General features: G+C 35.9%; 2 protein-coding genes, 1 long non-coding RNA gene and 1 pseudogene across 3 annotated transcripts in view; 1 reads left to right on the top strand and 3 right to left on the bottom strand.

The window, feature by feature from the left end:
• The window catches only part of Kua (Plasmanylethanolamine desaturase Kua), a 194,252-nt gene extending 178,780 nt beyond the window's left edge, over positions 1-15,472 (bottom strand). The window contains exon 1 of the mRNA XM_067765776.1: positions 15,143-15,472. Coding sequence (XP_067621877.1) covers positions 15,143-15,148 — 6 coding nt within the window. The 5' untranslated portion in view covers positions 15,149-15,472. The remainder of the gene's footprint in view (positions 1-15,142) is intronic.
• On the top strand, positions 450-2,624 carry LOC137242221 (acidic leucine-rich nuclear phosphoprotein 32-related protein-like). The gene is made up of 2 exons (XM_067769588.1): positions 450-2,133; positions 2,206-2,624. The coding sequence occupies exon 1, from the start codon at positions 457-459 to the stop codon at positions 760-762; it is 306 nt and encodes a 101-aa protein (XP_067625689.1). The 5' UTR covers positions 450-456; the 3' UTR covers positions 763-2,133; positions 2,206-2,624.
• A 1,170-nt stretch (positions 15,473-16,642) lies between the features above and the next one.
• LOC137242220 (uncharacterized) overlaps positions 16,643-27,781 on the bottom strand; it is an 88,816-nt gene continuing 77,677 nt past the window's right edge. The window contains exons 2-3 of the long non-coding RNA XR_010950134.1: positions 17,172-17,386; positions 16,643-17,114 (exon numbers count right to left, since the gene is read on the bottom strand). This is a non-coding gene — a long non-coding RNA (uncharacterized lncRNA). The remainder of the gene's footprint in view (positions 17,115-17,171; positions 17,387-27,781) is intronic.
• The window catches only part of LOC137242219 (ubiquitin carboxyl-terminal hydrolase isozyme L5-like), a 6,222-nt pseudogene continuing 2,595 nt past the window's right edge, over positions 24,155-27,781 (bottom strand).

Here is a 27,781-nt window from a genome sequence, read left to right as displayed (position 1 = left end):
AAGAGTATAAAAGAAGTTGTAGTTTCGTAAAACAAATCAGTCAAAGTTTAGACCATTGTTTACTATATAGTTTGGCAGCTTAAGTAGAGGTTATGTTGCGAATAGAGTGGAAGGCAGTGGACTAGGCAGTCGAATGTCATATAATGAAGGAATGGTGTTCGGAGATTTTTCAAAGTTAAAAAAAAAAATGATAAAAGCTTTAATATAAATAAAACTATTGTTTTAATAACAACAAAAACGCCATATATATTCTGTATACATAAATTTGTAAGGATTATCTCACTTTAAAATTTGAATTAAATAATCTAAAGTTTTGTTTTGAAACTGAGTCGAGAACTGTGCGTGTGAATGTGCGAATTTTCACCGATCAGCTGTTAGTTGCGCTACTTGGTAAAATTTACAATGGTTTAGACAGCGAAGAGTAAAATCGTGTGTGATAGAAACAAAAATATAAATATGGCAGATGCAAGTAATTTGGACGTTGCTGAAATGGTTGTACGCCGTAGTAGACGTTACCAGCAAATGACTGCGGATGAAAGGCGTGCAGTTGATAGTAGATTTGCTGATTTTATGGACGAAGACATGGATGAAGAAACTGATATTGCTGCAATTGATAATTATGAAGTTGAGGATGATGAAGATCGCACATACCAACCTGCTGAAGAGTCAGATGCCAAAACTGAAGGATACGTCGAGCTAAATGAAGATACTGCTGACGACGATGATGAAGAGGAAGAAAATGATGCGACAGGAAACGAATGAAAGCTACTATGTTGGTAAAGATGGCACCCAATGGAGTAAAAAAGCACCACCAACATCACGCACTCGTAATCATAACGTGGTCGACTTTACAAGAAAGAAACCAGGACCAACAGGAAATATACACGACCCCTATACAATAATGCGTTCAATCATGACACAGGAAATAATACACTTAGTGCTACGTGAAACAAATCGTAAAGGCAGGGAGGTTACAGCTGCATGGAATTTGGCGAATCCCACGAAGAAAAAAGAGAGGAAGCCAGTGACAGTGAAAGATTTTGACGCCTTTGTAGCTATTCCTTTGTATGCTGGAATCACAAGATCAAACCATGAACCAGCTATGGAATTATGGGGCGCGACGCGTTGCCCAATATACAAAGCTGCGTTGTCGTACGATCGCTTCATATGTATAAAGCAATTTATTCGATTCGACAATGGAAATACTCGACAACAGCGAGTCATCAACAGCAAAACTGCGGCTATTGACGATATTTGGCAAATGTTGCAACATAACTTGGCAGCAGCTTACACTCCTCATGAAGCACTAACAGTTGATGAGCAGTTGTTCCCTTACATAGGCCGCACGCGCTTCACACAATATATTCCGTCAAAGCCAGCTAAGTATGGTTTGAAAGTATGGTGGTTATGCGACTCACAGAGTTATTATCCTGTGAAGGGTATGATATATTCTGGAAAACTAACAAACCAACAACGGGAGATAAACCAAGGGCAGAACGCAGTGCAGGATCTTGTGCAAAATATTTAGATGCTGGCCGTACTATATACGCCGATAATTTCTTTACCACTCTTGACTTGGCGCGTATTTTGATGAGGAGGAATACCGCATATGTTGGTACAGTGCGCTACAACAAAACATTCATTCCACAGGAGTTCAAGAAGAACCCGAAGCGCACCATCAATAGTACATTATTTGGGTTCATAGAAGGGGATATAGCGTTATCCTCATACGTGCCGAAAAAAAATAAAGTGGTGAACGTGCTCTCCACAATGCACTACACCTGCCGCGTTGACGAGCAAACCGACAATCGGAAGCCCTATGCCATATTAGATTACAACGCCAACAAATGCGGCGTTGATACCATGGATCAAAGGCTAGGCACTTACAGCTGCAAAAGAGCAACATAACGATGGCCGTTGGCCATGTTTTATAATATGCTGGACGTCGCTGCATTGGCTGCTTTTACGATTTACAACGAAATGAAGCCTATAAAAAGGAGTGACAGACGGCGGTCGTTCTTGTTACTGCTAACGAAACAATTGGCCACACAAAATATCGAAGAACGTGCCCTGACCAACCATATAACCTCATATCCAAGGATACGCAATGCGATGGAAGCATTCGATGTCAGGGTAAGAAAAACATCTTCAAAGTCAAGAATAGAATATATATTTATTTGTTTTTTATTTTTCTTTTCATTTCAGGTATTACCAAGACCGATGGAAGGCAATGCACCGTCGTTTGCGGCTAGGTCAAGTAGACCATCATGTCGCCTTTGCCGTTCTGATTACGGGCGGCAGCGGAAAACGCGGGCATACTGCTTCGGCTGCGGCAACACTGTTTGCGGAGAACATAGCACACTTTTATATCGCTGCAACACTTGCGCACAGAGCGGGGGACAAGAAGTACACGTTCAACAACAATAATTTTTAAACTTGTTTATAATAGTCTTAAGAAAATTCAAGCAAAAAAAAAAATTTTTTTTAATTTAAAAAATTATCTGTGTATGTAGAATTAAGTTATAAACAATAAAAACAAAAAAAAATCAAAAAAAAATCTTTATATGAAAAAAACATGATTTACAAAAAAAAGGTCCGTAGGGACCTTTTCACACGGCCGTGAAGTTCAGAACTGTCACTCATCGGAGGGTTAACGGCAGAGGGGCCACTGTGCGTCGTCGCTCGGCATTGTGTTTCAAGCAATACAGAGCTTCTTTTGTGAAGCAAAATCCTTCTAATTCTGACCCTTTACCGTTGCATACTTTTCAACTTTTTCTCCATAGTAGAGTTATGCGGCAGTTACCCACCGACGTGTGCCGTACGTACGAACGTTTGTCGTACGAAACACGTTTGACCGAACCCTCAAGCCCGTAGGAATCAATGTGTGCGTCTGTGTACATGTACATAACATATTTGTGTGTGTATTGTTTACAGATAAGCACTGTTGCCATTGACCAGTTTGCATGCCTGCTTATGGAAACATCAACGTTTTCCAATTTAATTTTTGATGTTGTAAAAGGCTGGAATTAATATTAAATAAATACAAATAGATTACATATTTATAATCTGCACTTTTACATAATTATTTCGAATTATTTCCACAATTTTTCAAACTTTAATTAGGCCTTTTTGTATAATAACTGCAATTGGTCCAAACATAGCACACAAAAGTTTACTAGGCAACTCTGTCTTGTGAGAGAGCGATCAGCTGACACGTTCTTACGGAAAAAATCAAAATTGTTTTGATTTCTACGTTCCGGGCCACGTACGTACGTGTGTTAAACGTCGGTGAGTTTTCGTTAACGCTGCACACTCATAAGTTAGGTTGTGTCAGCTGACAGGTTTTTCCTCCGTACGTTCGTGGGTAATGCGGCAGTTACCCACCGACGTGTGCCGTACGTAAGGACGTTTGTCGTACGAAGCACGTTTGACCGAACTCTCAAGCCCGTAGGAATCAATGGGTGCGTCTGTGTACATGTACATAAGATATTTGTGTGTGTATTGTTTACAGATAAGCACTGTTGCCATTGACCATTTTGCATGTATGCTTATGGAAACATCAACTTTTTCCAATTTAATTTTTGATATTGTAAAAGGCCGGAATACTATTAAATAAGTATAAATAGATTAAATATTTATAACCAGCACTTTTACATAATTATTTCGAATTATTTTCACAATTTTTCAACCTTTAATTAGGCGTTTTTGCATAAAATTGCAAACGGTCAAAAATTAGCGCACAAAAGTTTACTAGGCAACTCTGTCTAGTGAGAGAGCGATCAGCTGACACGTTCTTACGGAAAAAATCAAAATTGTTTTGATTTCTACGTTCCGCGCTACGTACGTACGGGCGTTGCACGTCGGTGAGTTTTCATTTACATTGCACACTCACACTAAGATAGGTCATGTCAGCTGACACGTTTTTTCTACGTACGTTCGTGAGTAACCACGGCTTAACTGCCGCATTACGCGCGTACGTACGTAGCCCGGAACAATTTTGATTTTTTCCGTAAAAACGTGTCAGCTGATCACTCTCTCACTAGACAGAGTTGCCTAGTAAACTTTTGTGCGCTAATTTTTGACCGTTTGCAGTTTTATGCAAAAACACCTAATTAAAGTTTGAAAAATTGTGAAAATAATTCAAAATAATTATGTAAAATATGTAAAAAAATATTAATCTATTTATATTTATTTAATATTAATTCCAGCCTTTTACAACATCAAAAATTAAATTGGAAAAAGTTGATGTTTCCATAAGCATGCATGCAAAATGGTCAATGGCAACAGTGCTTATCTGTAAACAATACACACACAAATATGTTATGTACATGTACACAGCCGCACACATTTGCCGTCTTTCAGTAAGTTTTACAGCTCCGGCTCACGCTCAATTCTCACGGGAATGCTCTGGATCATTGAGAGACTTGAGAAGCAGATGTTGTGACATTTTCGCACACGTGAAATGTGATAGGCAGATGTCGCTGCTGTTTTTCATTTAACTAATACGGCGAAAGGCTAAGCAGCGACATCTATTTTTGAAAAAGTAGGTTTATTAAAGGTAGCGTTGCCAAACTAAAAAGAAGTAATTAACAAATTATCTGGCGCACAAATTGAACCAGACTTCTATCTGGATTTATCTGGCTCAAATTGTTGTTGTTGCATTTACATGCAAAATTATTTATCTGGCTCAGGGTTTTGCCACCGGATGATAGCTATTGATTCCTACGGGCTTGAGGGTTTGGTCAAACGTGTTTCGTACGACAAACGTCCGTATGTACGGCACGCGTCGGTGGGTAACTGCCACATAAGACTCATTGCTTGCCGTAACCATATATTTTAAGAAAGGTATCCGAAGCTAAAACAGTTTGCAAAAATTTTATTTTCTTAACTTCTGGCAACAAAAACCAGGGTTGCGCGTTCACAACATTTTTTGGATTGTTAACACTTTCATTGTAAACAATTGTAAATAATGTAAACAATTGTAAACATATACCAGCATATGTCATTCCAACTTATATTGTAAACTGTCAAGTCAAACAGATCGATTTGAAAGGTCCAAAAAGTTACTTTTTATTTATTATAAAATGAAAATTGACCAAAACAATGAAGAATTGGACAGTGAAAATGAATAAAAAATATTAAAATACTAAATATTAAAGCGTATTTTTTTATTATTTTTTACAAGCTTGGAAAACTGTTTGAAATATAGAAATAGTGAAAATACTTAATTAGTAGTAGATTGTTTGACTCATAAAAAAAGCAAAAAAATTAATTCTTTAAAAAAATGAATTGTTTACGTAAACAATTAGCTTGTAAACAATCATGATATAATTACAAGGTGACTGACGTTGGCAGCTTGTCTTTCTAATTCTCCGTCTTGAACTCCCACTCTCAAACTCAATTTGACTCTGTTTAGGTCAGGACCTAAATATTTTTATACTGCAAACATGGCCACTCTAATACAATATTTTATTTAGTGCAAATAGTATGCATTCATACATACTTTCATGTACTGCACACCCACATGCATACATATTCATGTATGTTCACATATATGTAACACTAACACGGGTAACTGAGTTTTCCATCGGATAACAAATATTCATTGGAAAATCCCCGCACGATCTCCGGTTCGACAACACGGAGATCACTTTCCATTTTCTGTTCAATTTCAACCACGAAGGAAAGAGGTCAACTGCTGCTGTCACGCCACATACCAAAGGTAAAATATTGTACCCACTTAACAAATAATAAATCAATTATTATAAAATACTAAAATTGAAATTATTTGTGTTTTCTTTTCAATTATATTGGACCTCCGCGCACCGGGCGTTCTGCGAGGCCAACATTTGGTCCTTTCTCACCGTGAGATTTTTTACAAGCGACCAGAACTTGATCTACATATACAGTCCACATCACAGAAAAGGCAAAACAAGACCTTCGAGATTTTTTGGGAACAACACAACAAGACCTTCGAGATTAAAAACAAACTTATCTTGCAAACCAGCTACCAAGCAGAGATAGCCGCAACAACAATCAAGGTACGTGGTTATAATTTACAACCACAATTTTTTTTTTGAAGTGAACTTTTTTTTAAGTGAATTAAGTGGTAAAAAAGTCTTTTGTCTATCAGCATTATCCCCAACCCGCGGTAAGGTTCTGCTGACACAGCTTAAGGTAACATAGTGCAGAATTTTTAGTAGAAACAATTTTAATTTTAACTTAAACTGCACTATTTTCGGTTTCACAATACCATACATTCTTTTTAGTTTCGTTGTTTGTTAATTTTCAACAACAACAACAGCACTTCACTTTGGTTCATACCCAAAAAAAATTCCCCAGTAATTTTAACTGCTTATTTGTTGCTTATTATTTTTTACACTTTGCCTTATTTTTTGCGGCTTAACATATACTGGATTAACACAACGAAGTCCAGGTTTTTTGTTGTAAAAAATAACCATTACATCTGTGTGGGTGGCGAATCGGCGTTTTACCGCGCATACAAAATTACACTAAAAGAAATAGATAGTGAAAATTTAAAAAGTACATTGCATTTTAGTCTGCTTTTGCTTTTGTTGCCCTCCTTTCTCTAGCTCTCTTTTCAGTAGCTTAGCTAGTTATACGAGTCGGTGGATTTTTAACACCTGTTATTACGCAATTGAGGGTTTTCACTTTAATTGCGTTAACACTTTGCTAGGTATACGAGCCGGTGGGTTTCTTACGCAATTGAGGGTTTTCACTTTAATTGCGTTAACACTTTGCTAGGTATACGAGCCGGTGGGTTTCTACCGATCAATACGCAACTGAGTTGTTCTACCTTACTTGCGGTAGCACTTAGCTAGGTATACGAGTCGGTGGGTTTCTACCACCGATCAAAACGCAACTGAGGGTTTCTACCTTACTAGCGGTAGGACTTAGCTAGGCATACTAGTCGGTGGATTTCTACCACCGATCAAAACGCAACTGAGGGTTTCTACCTTACTTGCGGTATGACTTAGCTAGGTATACGAGCCGGTGGGTTTCTACCGATCAATACGCAACTGAGTTTTTCTACCTTACTTGCGGTAGCACTTAGCTAGGTATACGAGTCGATGGGTTTCTACCACCGATCAAAACGCAACTGAGGGTTTCTACCTTACTTGCGGTACTTAATTACATAACACTAGCTGAGCAGAGAGGGCGACAAAAGGTTTTTACCTCAAACGTATACAATAAATTTTCCGGATTTCTATCTGTATACATATCATAAATAAAAATGGATGCATACATACTTTTTGCTGAGGCAATTGTCGAATTCGAATCAGATATCGGTAACGTGACTGATCTCAATAAACACACTCTTTCCTTTCAACAAGAAGAGTTAAAAAATATGTGGGTAAAAACCAAAAATGCTTATGACGCGTTAATCTCCGCGGGTTTGTCCAAAGATGAAATTAAAGCCATAAAAAAGAAGCATAAGCTTTCTATGGCTAGTTATTTTAAATGTATGTCTGCTATGTCGGCTCAGGCAGAGAGCCTTAATAAAGCAGAAACAGAGAAAATTGACCAGCCTGCCCAAAAACAGACTGATCGCAAACACCATCTTCGCCTCCCTCCATGTGATACCGAAATCTTCAAGGGTGACTATTTGTCTTGGCCTACATTCCGAGATATGTTTACGGCCATTTACATTTCGAACCACGATATTTACCCGATTGAGAAACTATATTACCTCAGTCAGAAAACAAAGGGGAGGCCAACGAAATTGTTAGCAACGCACCTGTCACAAATGAAGGGTTTGAAATAGCGTGGAAGAATCCCACTGAAAGGTATGAAAACAAGCATAGTTTAGTTAAGGCTCAGCTCGACACTGTATTCGGAATAAAACCTATTGAAACGGATTGCGGTAAATCTATTAAAGATTTACAATTGAAATTAGATAATTGCATGAATGCATTAAAAGGGCATAAGAAAGATTTATGGGATGTACTTTTTGTATACCTGTGCGCAGAAAAATTGCCCGAAACCAGCCTTTCACTTTGGGAACTGTCTTTAGGGAACAAAACGGATATAGCAAAATGGGAGGACATGAATAAATTCCTATCCGATAGATTTCTTGCATTAGAAAACGTGTCTGGTCACAGAGGTAATAAAACTTCGAAAATTTTTAAGCCCCAAAATACCAAAACCCCTGAACCTTATAATAAAAAAGTTGGCAGCTTCCAAACAAGCATAAAGAATTTTAATTGCAAAATGTGTCACACGAATGGCCACAAACTACGAACCTGCGCTAAATTCCTCAAACTTACACCTGCTCGTAGAATTGAATTTATTAACAATAATACTTAGCTGCCTGAATTGTTTGTCTTCGGAACATACTGTGTCGAAATGTACTAGTTCTTATAACTGTAGTACATGCCATTCTCGACACAACACGCTCCTACATATACAAAAAATTCAGCAAAAAGCAGCAGTTCATGCAAGTAAGGAAGATGAGACCCCTTCAACATAGCGACAAGCACGAGAGAGGCAAAATTCAAAGTCCAATGACAAGCAAACCTCCAATGTGCAATCTTGCCATGCGCATAATACCGCTGGTGTACTTTTAGGCACCGCTGGTGTCAACATACAATATAATAATACCAATTTTTCAGCCAGAGCCCTAATTGATCCTGGTTCTGAATGTTCATTTATTACCGAACGTCTCAAGCGTCGAATTAACCTGCCATCCAAGAAAATTCGCGCTCAAGTTTCCGGTATAACTAACTCATTCTCTGCACAGGTCAAAGAGTCTTGTTCAATAGAGTTGCGGTCACTAATTGACCCATTATTTTCTTTGAGCACAAAAGTTCTTGTCCTGCCAAAGCTTACAGGAGATCTTCCAACATGCCAGATTAGTGCGATGACCATACAATCATTCCTGATCTCGAGTTGGCAGATAAAAGATTCTTTGTCAACGAACCAGTGGACCTAGTTCTTGGAGGGGGCATTTGCCCTCAAATCATCTTGAACGGATTGCATAAGAATGTCCTAGGTACGCTCTTAACACAAGAAACTGCTTTCGGCTGGATACTTACAGGCCGTACAGATGATCAAGAGCAACCAAAAGAAATCGTCTCCTATTACAGTGACGTATCATTGGATAAGCAATTATCCGCCTTTTGGGAACTCGAAGAAATCCCTAAAAACAAACGCTTTAATGCGGACGAACAATACTGCGAGGAATTATACAGAAGTACCACCACTAGGGATAATACCGGGAAATACACAGTCTCATTACCTTTTAAACGAGAATTCCCTTCCAATATATCCCTAGGGCCTTCTCTTAAAAGAGCAAGCTCTTAGTTCTTCCGGAACGAGACACGCCTCGCGAAAAAACCTACTTTACAAACGGAGTACAATCGAGTTGTGACCGAATACGAGGAATTAGGACATATGTCAAGGATCGACAGCTTTGTGCCACCAGACTCCTCTGACCATTATTTTCTACCTCATCACTCCGTCATCAAGGAAAAAAGTACCTCCACGAAAGTTCGAGTTGTTTTCAACGCATCTAGTCCGACCGCAAACGGAGGAAGTCTGAATGACGTTTTGTATACCGGTCCTACGATACAAGCTGACCCAACTATTCTTATGCTTCGCTGGAGACTTTATAAATATGTCTTCAACAGCGATATCGAGAAAATGTACCGACAAATTATGGTACAACCTACCAAACCAAATACCAGCGCATAGTATTCCGTACTAGCTCTGAAAGCCCTATAAGCCTTTACGAACTAAAGACTGTGACATTCGGGGTTAACTGTGCTCCTTATCTAGCAATAAGGACACTTTTACAATTGGCAAAGGACGTCGAAGATACCTTTCCAATTGCATCCACAATACTAAGAGAATACATGTATGTGGATGATATTCTTGCTGGTGGACACTGCATCCAATCAGCAATTACTGCCAGAGATCAAATATCCCAAGCATTGCAATCAGCCGGCTCTCCAATAAGAAAATGGAGAGCCAATTCCGACCAAATACTAAAGGATATCCCTAAAAAACATCTCCCTAACAAAGATTTCCTGGAGTTCGAAGACGCAAGTTCAGTGAAGGCACTAGGAATCAGGTGGAATGCACATAAGGATGAATTTTACTTCATCGCAAAGCCCATGGAAAATTATGAAATTTTGACCAAAGGAACGATTTTATCAGCAATTGCAAAGCTTTTCGACCCGTTAGGATGTCTTGCTCCAATAGTCGTCGTAGCCAAAATCATTATGCAAAACATTTGGCTTGAAGGCACAAAGTGGGATGAAGAAGTATCACCAACTACTACCGAACGTTGGAAAATTTTTATGGAAAATTATCCCGAAATTGACAACATTCTGATACCGCGCTGGACACACTTTTCTCCAACCAACAATGTGGAAATACACGGTTTCTGCGACGTATCGGAGAAAGCGTATGCTGCGACGATATACCTCCGCGTCGAATCAAACGGCCAAATTCAAATCAATTTGCTATTGGCGAAAACTAAAGTATCTCCTGTAAAAACTATCTCCCTTCGCCGATTGGAATTATGTGGAGCAGCAAATCTCAATTTAGGGAACCCAAAAACCTATTTATGGACCGATTCCACGATTGTACTGGCTTGGATACGAAAGCCCCCTTGTATTTGTATTTGTATTTATTTGTATTTATTAGGCAATTCATCCCAGCAACTTCGTGGTCAACTTTCGTAGCACACCGCATCACGAAAATCGTCGAAAAGGCCGGAAAGGCGTCATGTGGATTCGGGATCAAATCCGGCCGATATGGCTAGCAGAGGACTTCCAGCACATGAACTGGTCAACAATTCCTTGTGGTGGCAGGGTCCTTCTTGGTTACAAGAAGACATCTTAAAATGGCCTACACAAGATATAACATACAACACAATCATCGAGGAGAAACGAGCGCAAGCACATGCAGTAACGACCAAAACGGATTTTGATATTCTGGATAGATTTTCGAACCTACTCTTTGTTGTTGCTGCCTGTGCAGCAACCGGTAATACTGCAACATAAATCCCTTCTTGGGTGTTAATTTCCGCATAGTGTATATACATACATATGTACACACAGGGACATCATTTAGTTGGCAAAATCTGAAAAGAAAAGTAAATACAAGTTAGTCAAATCATACAATTAATAAATTACAAAATTCCGCTATGTTTACTTACCGGCATGTTTACTATGTAATTACATTTTGCTTTTGTCATTTACATGACATTTCCTCTACGCGGTATGGTATTGCCCATGGTTCAACTTATACAGGTTGGATCATCTGCAAAGCAACAAAATATGTCTGTTCAAATTGTCATAATCTGTGTATTGGTGTTGGTGCGAATGGTATGGAATGGAAACATAAAACTTAGCAGTTTTTGTATGTGAAAAATGTTGCCAATGTGTTGGTTTCGTTTTGAGTTGGCCATCTCCTTTTGACAATCCCTTCGACCATGCAATGACATAAATAAAATCAGCTGATGAGATGAGCCAACCTGTACATAATTGAACCATGGTATTCCCATAGCGAACATTTTTTTTTCACACTAATATAGGTGTTTTAGTGGAATATGGTCCGTTCCATTTTTTTTTTTCAATGTTTGTAATTACTGATTTCACAAATAAAAAAAATAAATGTAAGGCGCGATAACCTCCGACGAGATCTAAGGCCGAGCTTCTCTTCCAATTTGCGTCGTGCTCTTCTTGATTTTTCCCTACAAATTGGCCGGACGGGACCTACATGTTTTATGCCGACTCCGAACGGCATCTGCAAGGCAGATGAGTTTTCACTGAGAGCTTTTCATGGCAGAAATATAATCGGAGCGCTTGCCAGACACTGCCGAGGGGCGACCCCGCTTAGAAAAATTTTCTTCTAATTGAAAAATCTTATTTCTAAAATTTTGATGTTGCTTTGCCCGGGAGTTGAACCCAGGGCATACGGTGTGATAGGCGGAGCACGCTACCATCACACCACGGTGGCCGCCACAAATACTTTATTGAAAAATGTTGCAAAATAAGTACGAACTGCAAGAAAATCGTTCAAAACTCGAAAGGTTTGAAATTTTTCGCAACAAAAATTTTTTCAACTACCGTATTTTTACCGAAATCCACAAATATAGTTGGAAAATGCGAAACTTTCTTGGGTGGCAGGACACTTCGTGACAAATTAAATCACAAAAATAAAAACCAAATTATAAATTTCCGATCAGGTTGGAATATACAAATTTTTATTTTTTGTATTCAGTAGAAATTATGAATTGATCACACGCAAGTGTAATTTATTAATTTTCTACGTATGATTCCAATGCATAAACACTAAATTTAATATAAAGAGGAGATAGGATGTACTCAGGGAGCATTTAGAAAGTGATCAATAACCCGTTGATAAACAGTTGTGCGCTCACGCGGTCATTCTTTTTCGCTATTGCAAATGCATCACTGCACGAACTTTGGACAACCCATATGCAGTTCCCTGCACATGGCGAATCTGCTATAAGCGCCTGTCAGAGGTTCAATACAAATAAAAAAAAATAAAATAAATAAATCCTTTCTGTCACGGAGACACGTCCTCTCCGTCTGGATATAACAGTTAACCTCATAAAGTGAAAATCTGGAACAGAGACTTGGGCTCTTTGTCCAGATGGAACGGAGACGTCCAGACGCTTCAGCATGACTTTCCTTCATTTTAAGATGTTGCTTACCGCAAGGGGGCCGGCATGTTTAGGTCAGGACCTAAATATTTTTATACTGCAAACACGGCCACTCTAATACATACTTTATTTAGTGCAAATAGTATGCATTCATACATACTTTCATGTACTGCACACCCACATGCATACACATTCAAGTATGTTCACATATATGCAACACTAACACGGTTAACTGAGTTTTCCATCGGATAACAAATATTCATTGGAAAATCCCCGCACGATCTCCGGTTCGACAACACGGACGGAAGAAGGAAGGAAGAAGGTCAACTGCTGCTGTCACGCCACATACCAAAGGTAAAAAATTGTACCCACTTAACAAATAATAAATCAATTATTATAAAGTACTAATATTGAAATTATTTGTGTTTTCTTTTCTTTTCAATTATATTGGACCTCCGCGCACCGAGCGTTCTGCGAGGCCAACAGCCTCTTTGAGAAACTACTTTTTCATTCAGAGGAAAATTTTTATTAAAAACCAAACAAATCCATTTTCCTGGAAAAGTATGCAACAGCATCACTTTTTTTCTACAATTCTATTTTGTGTTGACTTTTCTATCGCTCAAATTAGTGATAATTCTCAAAAAAATTACTATTTTTTCAACAAAAACATTCAAGTTTGCCATTTGTTTGAGTTCTATGAGAAAACCGATCGAATATATTCCCGTGGTCATTTATTTCTTATTCGTTGCTTGTTCGCGGCAATAAATAATCCAAAATATTGTCCAGAATATAGACGACCATGCACAACCAACCGAGTGCACCCTACGGAGAACAGTCTGAGTTGGATAAAAATTATATGATTCCGATGCGACTGATATGTATACCAATATGCCGATGTGGACACCACTTTTCGAGTTAGAATTAAATGGATCTATAAATGTACCAATGGCCCCACCTGAACCATAAGCCTAGTCGTACGTAAATTTAATGCAAACTTATAGTGGTGAGAGGAAAGGAAAATAATCAATTTTAGTATATGACCAACTAATGACTTCGTATGGATCTTTTACTGTGTCTGTTGTAATATGTTATCATAGCAAAATCATATACGGAAATGTATTCACTTAATGTGTATTTGTGTATCTGTTTTTATTATTATTGTAAATATTATTTTAAAGGACATTTTAAATAAATAAAGCGAAAATTTTTAACTAAAATAATTGAAAAATTAAAACTCATCGAACTTCTTAGACTATTTTGTAGATAACACACAAACTCCTATTAAAACAGTCGATTTCACTTTAAAGCAGGGCTGGGCAGCTTCGGCAGAGAACTACTTTCAATGTAACTTTCCTGCTTTGGTCCTAGGCATTCGAATTTTACTGTTCCTCTGAGTTAAAGCGCCAAAGTGACAATATTAAACTCTAGTTAGCTTAAAGTAGCACTGAAAACCCGGCCGACAGAGTTTAAACTCTAACAAGAGATATTTTTCGATTTTTTCTGTAAATCGACGTGCCATATCAAATCCAGCAATTTCCACAATTTTTTACAAAGGAGTTCAATGAAAAAAAAATTTGAAAGTGCCAGTTACTGTTGTGCAGTGCGAATGAAATGACTCCTTCACAGTTGAACATAGAATTTTAAAATTCAAAATTGTCGTGCAAGTTTCTTATGTCGATTTTGAAAGTAAATAGGAAGATATGGCATACCTGTAGAAAACCGATCCAACATATTCAATTTTATATTTCAAATCTTGGTACGGATATGAAGCATTTAACTATCAGTCTCCTTCAAAGTCATCGTGAACATATTTTACTAGAAATATATAAATACTACACTATCCATAAACCGAATTTCATCCAAATCGGTTGAAGCGATTCAGAGTAGTACTGAATATATAAATATACAAAAAGAAACAATTTTAAGTTTTAAGATTAATGTAAGTTATATTTTAATCTAAAAATTTTAAAAAATCCAGTTTCGTTCCAATCAAGGATTAGTGCTTTTATTCAAAGAAGTATCAAATTTAATACTATTTCAGAAAACGGCCCCTTCTGTCCTTCCCCTTTCTCTCATAATTCGTATTATGTGGGAGTTTTCATAATGAGCTGTCACTACATAGAACACCTAGCTTTATTACATCATGGTAAACAATTACATTGTTTACATGTAAACAATTGCTGTAAACAATGTAAACAGTTTACAGGCCCAACCCTGACAAAAACAGTTCTGCAGACCCATTGTGCGGTGGAGCTGTTGCTGTTGCTGACACATATTCATTCCTAGATGTGTTATGCCTACATAATTTGCAGAATGCCCATATGCAATTTATATTTACAAGCAAGTAAGTATGTACTTTGGAAATGTATGTACATGCATATATAGATATTTACGTATATTATGTTCATCTTTGTTAATATTTGATTTTCGTGCGAAACTTTAGCCAATTTCATTGAGTTACAATGTCAAAATAATTAAACTTACTTTCATCAGTCAGGTCACTTAGAATACAAATCACACGCACTTGCCTACTCAATGGATATGAATACACCACCAAAACGATGAATCGTTAATTTAATGGTACACTTTTTACATACATATATGACAATTACATTTTAATCACCCGTATTGATTGACTAATACACGCTTTTCATTATCAAAAAATTAAATGGAATGTACAAATAATATAATATAAATCACGTTAGTCGACGCGAAAAGGCAAATAGGTTTGGCAGGACACTTTCGGGTGCATTCACCATTTGACACGAGGGCGCAAGTACGATGACGTACTGCACTAAGTTCGCCAGCTCTTTTCTATTAGACACTTCAGTAACGACTAATACTAAAGGCTCCATTACTGATATTTAGCATAGACTTGACTTGGCTTGCGAACTGTCACTTACAGTTCTGTTAAATGAACATTGCATGTTACTGATTACTCAAAACCTAACTTGACTTAGAAGTCTGTTAAATTTTGATTTTCTATGTAAGTTCTAAGTGACGTTTACATTTTGAGATGCCATTTGTTTGTTTCCATTGCATTTTGACATTTTGTCATACAAATTGACATTTATTTAAAAATAAATTTCAACGCTGATTATGATGCCAGATTTTATGCGCCAAGTGGAGTATAATCGTGGCTAAGTTGCCAAGTTTACGCCAAGTCAAGTCAAGTCTATGCTAAGTATCACTAATGGGGGCTTAATGTTCATGTTCACAAACAGTTCTATTCTAGAGGGTGAAATGGCTATGAGTGTTGTTTACCATGTGCGAGTTTATCCCTCTTTAAATGAAACAGTAATTGCAGTGTCGGCCGCCATCCAGTCTACCGTGGGTCCTAAGCTGAATTCACGGGAAAAGTAACATCGAAATAATATTTAAACGAGGTCGCAGTGATGGACAAGTCTTTTGAGTATATTCCCCGTCAGAAAATATGTTCATCTAAAATTCAAGTGACTTAAAAATGCTGCACTTAACTTAAAATCAAATTTCTTAGCAAAGGTTATGCCAATTTCACACAGAAGCTTAATGAATAAGTTAGGTAAGTTGTCCACCTTAAAGCCCTTATTGAACTCAATCTCAATCTTCTTAGTTATCTCATTATTGCTATATTCAATGCCTAATGGGGTGCGAATTGGTGTAAATGGAACTAAAGTCTATTAACAATGACATTAATTCCAAATCCGAAAAAGAGCTTCAACCATTAAATTTCAAAAGTCAACGTTTTCTGCTTCCCAAAATGTTTTGTCCGACACTGTATATCTGCTTGTAAGTTGCACATTACTATACTAGAATTCAGTGGGACACAAAACTGCATATTCAAAGTCCAAAAAGGTTCAATCAAGTTTTGAAAATTCGGATGCAAACTTCGCGAATTTTATATAACTTCGCACAAAGTTTCACACTATTATTTAAGTCTTACGTCAAGAAGTCTACCAAAATATATTAAGAAACTATCATAAAAACTTTAGCCCACGAAAAATAATGATTTTTTAACAAACTTTGTTGTACGCAAACTTTTGTGAAGCACTGTATTTCTCTTACAAACATGTAATAAGTTAAATATTTTGGCTCATACGATTTTGTATGTCTTCACAAATTAAATCTTGTACAAAATTCCTTTCCCTCCTTCGTGGGACTTCGTCATTGCCTGGCATTTCATCGATACTTTCCAAAGCTGGCTCTTCAAAGTTAAAGTCGTCTTCATTAGCCAAATTATGTAAGACGCAACATGCTCTTACAAAGTGGCATATCTTCTCCATACCTCTTAGCTTGCAGTAGTACATCTGCCTAAATCTTTGCTTCACCATTCCGTATGTGTGTTCTATTGCTACACGGCCAGAACTCAGCTTAACATTAAACGCTTTCTGAGCACGAGTAAGATGGCTATTATCTCTATATGGAGTAATAACGTGTTTGCTGATTGGATAAGCTAAGTCACCTAAAAGATAGTAATCTAAAATAATGGATATTAGCCATGTGGTGTTTTCTGATTAAATAGAGTGCTAAGTACCTCCACAATATGAATTTAGCTTCTCATATATTGGAGAGTTTTTAAAAACCCAACTATCGTGGCTTGAACCCTGGTATCCACAGAATACATTGATAAACTTTTTCTGCTCATTGAAGATTCCTTAAAGTACCACCGATACATTTCCACTTCTGTCGATGTAATCATCTTTTCCCCTCTTCGGTGGATCAATTTGTATATGCGTTCCGTCGATACACCTTTAAAATAGAATTTAATTTTATATGTAATAAATCTGAAATACAACACGTAATGACGAGGCTGTCTTCGGCTATGCCGAAGGCTATATACCTTGCATGAAAGAGAAAGAAATTCTTTTCTGATTTATAGGGTGCTTTTTAAAAATTCTATGCGACATCGGAGCAACCTGAAACTTGCACTCTATTATACTAAAATTTAATGGGTTATAAAACTGCATAATTAGAGTTTTTAAAAAGCGCCTGAGTAAAATTTTTAAATTTTTGGGAAAAAATTTACAGATTTTTACTGAATATTGGGAAAGCCCTAAACTAAACTAAATTTTTGGACGTAGATTACTGCTGTGTACTCAGTTTGTCAAGTCATTTTCGCAAGATATTGCGATTTTTAATTTCGGGGTTTTTCTGTGTCCTTTCAAAATTTGGAATTTTACCTATAGTGTTATTTACGCTAATAAAGTACCTATTGCTCTAGAGAACATGTATTTATTGTCGAAATATTGGCTGGACTCTTCTTTTGGTTGCTCGATTGGCCATTTTATGACTTGCGGACTTAAATTACTAACGAACATCGTTACGATTTTCATAATGGCAGAAATCGTTGATATCGATAAATTAAAACGGTCAGACAAATCTCTAAAGCTGCATGCTTCATGGCCCGCAAACCATAAAAATACCAACAAATATGTATTTTGTGGCAGTCTTCTGTCAGGATGAAGTTTGCTGTATTCTTCGCTATTTAGAAGTTTTTGGCACAGGTTTTCAAAAAGGCTTCTTGAAATGCGAAAATGCGTACGGAACTCTTTCTCCGTATAAGTCGGCACTATTTCCTCTGCATAATGCTTTACGGATTTTCTTGCACTTTTCGTGCACATTAAGGCGCGATCAAGCAAATATTTATTTCTCCTTTTTAATTGGAACAATATTTCATTCCCCTCGTCGTCGGCACTGTCGGATGAAGAATACTCCATTACAGTCATAATCACGGCAGCAACGACCTTCTTTCGAATGTTTATTCCTGGTTCATCAGTGCTTTCTAAAAAGTAGGAGAACCTGTTCACACAAAGCTAACTACCTTTTTTGTATACCTTCAATATTTCCGATTTCTGGTTCTCCAACTGGGTCTGTAGATTTTAGTTCTCCTCCTAAAGAGACCACATTAGGAAATTGCATTTCGACGCACTGCTTTAAAAATATATAAAATTAAGTTCGGAAATTGTTGTATGTAAATACTTACAGTGGCCCACATAATTATTGGCACACCTTATTTTAGCAATTTTCACCACTTTCGTCTGTAAAATTATTTTAACTAATTTTGTAAAAAACTATTTATCAAAATCTTTGCAGAATTTGTGAAAATTCTCCAAGTTTTAAGCCAGATTTTTCAGAATTGTTTGGAGTATGTCCTCGTTCACCGCAAGACCCATTTTCATTTTTTAAATTAGTTTAAACAATTTTACAAACGAAGAAATTGATAAAAATTGCTAAAATAAGGCACGCCAATAATTATGTGCGGCACTGCACTTCTTTCATGGATAAATTTGGATGAGTGTAAACTGAATTTATGCCACAATCGTTGCCACCACTATGTGTGCCACCTCCAGATGCAACAACTGCTGCATATCAAACACTACTGCCACCCATACTAAAGATAGTAAATATAATAAAGATTATTCAGTTCGTGTGTCAGTTTGCATTTGAGCTGCCGTCAGTCTCCGAGTATGTGTTTTTGTTTTGTCCTTGCCCATAAAACCCATTTCGTTGTCATAAGGCTGGCATTGAAGAAGATGAGCACAAAGCAACAATGCGTTACCCACAGGCTGACGGCAGCTTTGGAATGTGCGTCCGACGGTTCCAAACTGACGCATATTATTATATGTATTTACTATCATTGTCCATACTGGGGCCATCCAAGCAGTCATAAGGTGATTCATATACATACATGCTGATGGGGTAACTGATGTGATGGGTTGTAATGATGAGACGTGCAACTCTTTTGCTGATGTTCACATGAATGTGCATGGGGTAATTGCGCCACTGGTCCGGGTAACTGATGTGATGGGTTGTAATGATGAGACGTGCAACCCTTTTGCTGATGATCACTTGAATGTGCATGGGGTAATTGCGCCACTGGTTCGCTATAGTGCTCCAAGCTGGGTGAATGATGCGTTCCCTCTGCAGACATTCCATATGTGGAATGTTGAGTGTATTAATCTCCTGGATCTATTTTTGCGTTGTCCACGGGATTTGGCGTTGTTGATGAATTTATATGAAAACCGCATGTTCCACGATTATCATTGTGCATCGCGTATTGTGCTTGCGTTGGTATGCGATTGTATAATTCACAAATTGGACATTCTGAAGCCGCTGGTGTTGTATTCATTTTTTGTGGTAAGTTATGTATCTGCAATTGAAAAATTGTTACTTTTGCAGAGGGTTTATATAAATTAACGGAATACTCACCAGCATTTATAAAAATCAAAACTATTTTGCCCAACTTCAATGAATGTCACGATAAGCTGTTTTTCACTTACAATTTTTTTTTTTTTTTTTTGTTGTTTAAGTTACTTCATTGCGCGTATATAAAATACCGGATGAAGGTCGAATGACATTCGAATTATTTGGCCAGCTCGAAAGCTAAAACGCCAACGCCAATTTTTTTTTAGTTTATTCTGTTAATTATAGTTCCAGTTTACATTGTTTAAGGAAACTAGTGATGGTGCTATACATTTTGTCACTATATTTTTTCTGTATATCGATTAAATTTGAATGATTTTGTAATAATGGGTATTTACTTCTAATTGTTGCATATTTGTTGCAGTGGAATAAGATGTGATTCGTATTTTCAATTGTGTTGCAAATTTCACAATTATTGTCATCATATATTTGCATTTTGTTTAATGTATCTTTGCAAAATGTGTGATTGGTTAAAATTCTATTGATTACTTTTATTTCCTTGGGTTCGAGTTTAGAATTTTTCTTGTTGAACCATGGTTTTTTAATTAGTTCTGGGTATATTTGTCCGTAATCTTTACCTTTATTTGATATTTTTCCTTTGTATTCAGTCTCCCATTCTTTCCTTATTTTATTTTAAATTTCTTTTGTCGCATCTTTGATGGTCCATGGTACTCTGATTCTTTCTCCATTCTGGTTTGCATTTTTTGCAGCTTCATCTGCTTTCTCATTTGGTTTAATGTTTTTGTGTGCCGGAATATGATGTATTTCTATTCTTTCTAGATTTGATGAATTAATTATTTCAAAGATTTCTTGTACTATGTGATTGTTACTTTCTTCATTTTTTAAAGCAAAAATGCTACTTAGGCTGTCTGTTAGTATTGCTATTTTATTAAAATTTTGTACTATGGCGAATTCCACTGCTTTTTGTATTGCTATTAATTCTGCTGTCATCGATGCCACTTTTTTATTGCTATAGAACGATTTGATAGTGTTAGTTTTTTCATGAATAAATGCAGCTCCCATTATATTGTCTTTTATTGATCCATCCGTAAATATTAATTCAAATTTTTGTGATTCTAATATTTGTATTTTTTCCTTGAAAATTGTATTTATAATACTTTTGTCACATTCTTTATTTTTTGCCGTTTTTTTGAAAAAATTGTCATCTGTAATTATTTTCTTTGATGAATGTTTCTTTGTATTGATTGTTGCAATATTGTAAAAAATTAGTTTGTATTTTTGGTATATTTTGTAATAGCTGGTATTATTACTTAATTTATCTGTGATTATTGTCTTTTTCATTGGTAAGTTATATGCTATACATTTTATAATTTCCTTCGCTGTTGCCATCTCCAGCCTGTAAATCGTTGGCATCTCCGCAGCCATATGGTATATAACATGTGTTGGTGTGGATCTTATTAGACCCAAACAACGTCTAAGATTGTTATTATTACATATTGTTAATTTTTGTAAAGCCATCTTTGGGATATTAGCAAAAGTGGATGCCGCATAGTCCATTTTAGCTCTCGCAAAAGTTTTATACAGATGTAAAGCCTTTGGAGGTGCTATACCGAATTTACAGCCGCTCAAAATATTTAAAAATTGGCATGTTCTATTAGTTTTGTCAACTATCTTGTTTATGTGTTGCATACAAGCATTATTTGTACTTATATATCTTCCTAAATATTTGATATTTGTTACCTGTTCAATTGACGTGCCATTTATTTGTATATTTATTTGTGAATTTTTCTGATTGAAAAATATGGTTTTGGTTTTATTAATATTTATTTTTAATTTAATTGTATCACATTCATTAATAAATTCTTGTATTTTTATTTCCAGTAATTGTTGTGTGGTGTCTTTATTTTTGTTAACGCATACTAAGAAGAAGTCATCTGCGAATTGGAATAGCTTACATTTTTCATTAATTATCTGATGAATGTGTGCTGTATATAGATTAAACAAAGTTGGACTTAATCCACTTCCTTGGGCAAGTCCATTTGTTGTTGTAATTTTTTGTTTATCTAAGATCAGTGTACGTTGTTTTAAAAATGATGTTATCCATCTTATTACTTTACTATTAATCTGTGTTTCGTTAAGTTTGTTTTCAAGAATTTCTATGTCTACCGAGTCGTATGCTTTTTCCATATGCTACTGTATTTATAAGGTCATTTATACAATTTGCTGTAGATCTATTCTTCCTAAATCCATCTGATTTTTCTGGTACTAGTTTATGTTCTTCAAATTGATTATCAATATGGATTTTTATTATGCCTTCTATTATTTTAGCCATCACTGACAATAGACATATTGGTCTGTATTTGTAAATATCTGTTGTTTTTTTCTTTAGGAATCGGTATGATTTTGATTTCTCTCCATGCTTGTGGTATCAACCCTTCCTGCCAGATATTCTCAATTATATTGAATAATTTTCTCTTTTCTGATTCTTGTAGTTCTAGTATCATACGATATGAAATTTGGTCAGGACCATTCGCTGAATTAATCTTTCTGCTGTATAGGAATTTGAAGAAATTGTCCACATTCATTTCCTTTAATGGTATGTCAGTTCTGTTTGTTATGTTATTGACCATAACATTTCTATCCGGATCCCTTGCAATAAATATTAGATACTTTTTTGAATCTTCATTATTCCAACAGTTGTTAATATTTTTTTCACATTTATACTTTTTGAGGTTTTTTATTTTATTCCACATTGAATTAGTGTCTCCTTTCGAAATTTCATCTATGAGTTCGTTAAAATTTTTCTTCTTTTGTTCCTTAACATGTTCTATGAATTTTTTCCTCGCCACAATTAATGCTTCACTGTTTTGTAATGTTTTATATTGATTAAATTTCTTCTGAGCTGTATTTCTTAGTCTGAACAATTTTTCTGTTTCTTGAGTCCACCATTTTTTTGGTATATATTTGTTTTTATGGTTTATCTTGATTGTGTTGTTTTTTATGGTGTTTTTGATCGCATTATTAAATTCTTCTAAACTATTTCCTATTGTCAATGTATTTATTTCTTTTAGTACTTTGCTCAAAATAATTTTTTTGGATTTTTGCGGTTTTAATAATTCTTCGAATAGGGTTATTAGTATTGGTTTATGATGACTATTTGTGAGTTGATGTGTTGTTTTCCAAGTATTTCTGATATTCTGATTTATAAATGTGACATCTATTGCTGATGATGTATTACAATTAATGCTTCACTGTTTTGTAATGTTTTATATTGATTAAATTTCTTCTGAGCTGTATTTCTTAGTCTGAACAATTTTTCTGTTTCTTGAGTCCACCATTTTTTTGGTATATATTTGTTTTTATGGTTTATCTTGATTGTGTTGTTTTTTATGGTGTTTTTGATCGAATTATTAAATTCTTCTAAACTATTTCCTATTGTCAATGTATTTATTTCTTTTAGTACTTTGCTCAAAATAATTTTTTTGGATTTTTGCGGTTTTAATAATTCTTCGAATAGGGTTATTAGTATTGGTTTATGATGACTATTTGTGAGTTGATGTGTTGTTTTCCAAGTATTTCTGATATTCTGATTTATAAATGTGACATCTATTGCTGATGATGTATTACATCTCAAATGTATGTTCTCCTGTATTTAGTGTTTGAAATCCGTTGTCCATGACTAAATTTTCCAGTATATTTCCTTTATTGTTAGTTATTTCCGGGTCCCACATTGCCGCTCTGGCGTTGAGGTCACCTCCTATTAATGTCAAGTTGTTAAATTTCTTTGAAAAAAATAAATATTTTTTCCATTTCAATTTTAAATTCTTGAGTTGGAACGTTAGGTGGCGAATATACGCTTATTATGTTTATATTCTTTTTAAGATTGATGGTTGTAATTCCTATGTTTTCAATTGAACTTGGTATCTTAAACAATGTAAATTTAATATTTTTTCTAATGTAAATTCCTACGCCTCCATATCCATCTTGTCTATTCGCAAAAGCAAAGTTATAATTATTTATATTTGAATCAAAATTATTAGTTAGCCATGTTTCGGCTAAAATGGCTATATCTATTTTATTATTTAAAAGATAAATTTCCAGTATTTCTTTGTTTCCTTGTTTTTTCAAGCTTTGGATGTTAAATTGTAAGATCTTAATCTGATCAGCCATTAGGGTCCTGGGATATTAGTGTTGTGTCAAAAATATTGTTAATTTTATTAATAGCAATACGAATATTGTTCAGTAATTCCATAGTATTGTGATTTAGTCTCTCGTTTACATTTGATGCTAAATGTTTTGTTATTTCTACACTTATTTTATTAAAGACTTCTTGTGTGTCTTTAATTTTATTTGTGTTTATAGTGAATTCCGTCGTTATTGGTTTTATGGCCTCTCGCCATTCGTTCATTGTGTTGATTGCGTTTTGTTGTTCTCTTTGTCTGTTTTTGTTAATGTTTTTAACTACCTTCACATATGGCACCATTTTGTGGATGTATTCTGTGGTATCGTTCTCAGCATTTTGTTTGTTTACTTCCTTCTTCTGTAGTTGCGGGAAATTTTGTTCAAAGTTGTCTAGTAATTCAAATCTGTTACCTAAAATGTTGGTTACTTTTTTATGTGCATCTTTGTATGAACTGTTGTCTAATGTCATTGTTCTTTTGATTATGTATGCTTTTACTCGTGCTGGGCAGTCTTTTGCTGTTGGTGGATGTTGAAAATTGCAATTAATACACATTATTGTTTTGCACTGTTCTTCCACAAGATGTACCTGGTAACATTTTTTGCATCGTTCAACCCTTTCTTTGCAATTCTGTGCGAAATGGTTATACCTGAAGCATTTGTAACATTGTGTTATGGTAATGAATGGTTTTACCATTATTTTTGTATGTGCATAAATTATTTCTTTCGGTAGTGTTTGTCCTTTAAAAAAGATTTTTACACGTCTTGTTGGAATTCTTTTTTCTTTGTCGTCCTTATCTTTTCTTTCGATTCTAATCATTTTCATTATAGGAATTGTTGAAATAATGTCTTTGTGTAGTTCTTCCAATGTCATTTCCGTTAGAATATCAAAAATGATACCCGTTTTTGAAAGGCAGTGTTGTAGTATTTTCGGTTCATGACCTTTATTTTTAATTGTGTTATCATTACAAATTTTATTTGCTGTTTCTGCATTTTTACATATAGTTTTTATTCTACCAAAACCTACTTTGCTTACCTCATCCACTTCTTCATAGTTAAGGATTTTAAGAAGGTTGGCTACGGTTACTGCATTAATTGAATTTCTTTCTGTTCCATTTTGTTTTTTGTCAATATATACCACAAATGGACCTTTGTGATCTTTGTCATAGTAAAGATATTCATTTGTTGTCATATTTCCTGCCGGTTTATTATTCGTATTTATATCCTCGTTTTCATTCATTTTTGTTGTATTTTGCTGAGTATTTGTTACTTGAATGCTATTTTTATCCGCAATATCTTCTGGTTTATTTTGTTTTGCTTGTTTACGAGAATTTGTTTGTTGATTGAACAATGTATTGTTTTCCTCATTTTTCAACTCCGGTTTAATGTTTTTTATCAATTTTCGGTTTTTTATTTCTGTCTTTATATTGTTGTACCCAGGAGCCCTTAGGCTCCTCGGCGTCTACATCCATTTTGAGGTTAGGTTCACTTAGTAGTTAGTATATTCTTATTTTTTGTAGTTTTATCTTTTTATCCAATAAGATTAACTTTTAATTAAGTAAAATTAATGTTTGTATTGTTTAAATTTTATTATTCTCCACTCCAATTAAAAATTTAACTTTTGTAAAAAATTTGTTCAAACCACGCGTCTTTGCACTTTCAGTGTTGCCAATCCAATGGCTTACAATTTTTACTGAGTTAAATTTTCCCAGCAGAAACTTGTAGCTCTCTCACCAAATGAAATGTCAAAATGCGCTCTCTCCCTGCAAATGTTTTGTGTCACCGAACACTTATTTCTAAAAATTCTTTAAAATTTTTAAAAATTTTAAGCTTGCCGAACAAAGCTAATGTAATGGTAGAAGGTGGCGGAAGATTTGGCAGTGGGCTCCAGGTTGTATTTCGGAAGTACAAGAGAATGGGGACATAAAAGAGGGACCCTTTTTGAAATGGTACTTAAATCCTACTTTTTCAATAATGATAAAATACAGAAAGGAGTGTATTTAGATTGATTTTTGCTCAATTTAATCATAAAAGTTATGAAATGAATATTGCTTTTTTTAAATTTTGAAACGTTTGCAGCTCATAAATTTTTTTTTGAACGCATCAATTTTGCTGGTAATATTCTTGGACAGGGGTCGACTGCTAATAAACGACCAAAAATGCCGGCAGAGGTGTCAAAAGACATGTTTTTACTTTGGTATCAATAACCTGAAACTAATGCCAAAAGATATTTGTAAAAAAAAAACAAAAACGTTTAAAATTGTATGCACAAAAGTGGCGAAAAAAAGATCTGGATCTTACCCCCGGTTTTGGAGTGGCTCGGGGTCATTGCTCAGATTATTGGTAACGAGGTCAAAACGTGTCTTTAGAACACTTTCTCGATATTTTTGGACGTGTATTAAGAGTCTACTCCTCTTCTATTAACTAAGGTAGTTTCTAATATATTACATGATGGGAAAATATATTCAACAGACAACAGGAGGGCGGACAAGGCAGCGGGTATACTCATTTGGTGGAATATTGATTGAGGTTCTGGCTTTAGTCTTGATCCCTTAAACCTGAGATGTTTGAGCTGTGAGAAGATCCGTTTTTGGCCACCTAACATTGAATTCGACGCTGCGGCGAACTGTAGGCAGGGGCTCCGGAGCCGAAGAGATCGTGTACACATCTGGCCAAGCCTTCGCTGACAGTAAAGATACCAAGCGAGCTGCTACAACTTTTCAGATGTCCGTTCGGGACATCGTCATGTGTATGTTCTAACGAGCATAACGTCTTCATTATATAGCGCACGTTGTTGCTTTAACGACAAAGACACCAAATGCTTTGGGGGAATGTTAGGTGTTGATAGTCCTATGCCGGATATTGATTCGGTGTGTTCCATTAAGGTTCTAGCACGACCATTTCGGAAACATTTTGATATGACCAAGTTAAACCTTCTTGGTCACACCGCCCTCTTCACACGGTAGAAAAGCTTCTGATAGCCATTCACTGGAAATGATCATCATGGGCGGCTGACTTATAGATCAATGGGGTTATTATACAATGGTGTAATGTAGCCATAATCCCCGTCCTGGGCTTGGAACCCGCCACATAAAACGACATTAATACAAATAAAGCAGAACTTCGAGGTATAAAGGGCCTGTAGTTTCCTATTAGAGAATTATGTAACCGGCGGTGAGATATGCCCTTAACTCGGACAGCCAAGCGCTGGTGTATCGCGAGACAGCTCTGAGGCAGTAACGGTGAACCGGCTGTTTTTATCAATACAGAGTGACATACCCTCCAACATCAAAAAAACAACGGACACCTGTAAAATTACCAAGCAAACAGAACATTAAATATGCCTAGAAAAGAGATATTGAGGATCAAATCCACAAGAGCAGAATATTGGTCGTTTGGCCTGCATTGGGATAAAATGTCAATCCCCTTCAACTGCAGGGGAGGATGGTTGTAAGGAAGCAATCACCTACTTCGTCTGTGAGTGCCCAACACTTGAGAACATTAGGTATCGAACTAAAATCTGTTTTGTGTTACCCGATTTAATTGCTGTATCAAAATGCTCCATTAAAGACATCAGGAGACATTTTGATTTAACCAAATGGTTTGAGTAAAACAAACACGGCGTATATTATGTAATAGGTTCCATGGGAACACAATGTGCACGAAAATGGCGATAGAGCGGGCGAGGTCTCTCCCACCGGGCAGCACAGCCACCAACCAAACAACCAGAAAAGTCATAAGGTCAATTATTTTGGTACGCACCTCCATGTATTAAAATGTTGACACCTGTTTCATTATAGT

The sequence above is a fragment of the Eurosta solidaginis genome, chromosome 2 (genome assembly GCF_040869045.1).
Source record: "Eurosta solidaginis isolate ZX-2024a chromosome 2, ASM4086904v1, whole genome shotgun sequence".
Classification (NCBI taxonomy): Eukaryota; Metazoa; Arthropoda; class Insecta; order Diptera; family Tephritidae; genus Eurosta; species Eurosta solidaginis.
This window is presented reverse-complemented; position numbering and strand designations above follow the sequence as displayed.

What these genes read in the sequence shown, in the direction of transcription:
- LOC137242221 (XM_067769588.1), top strand. Translation starts at nt 457, where the DNA reads ATGGCAGATGCAAGTAATTTGGACGTTGCTGAAATGGTTGTACGCCGT.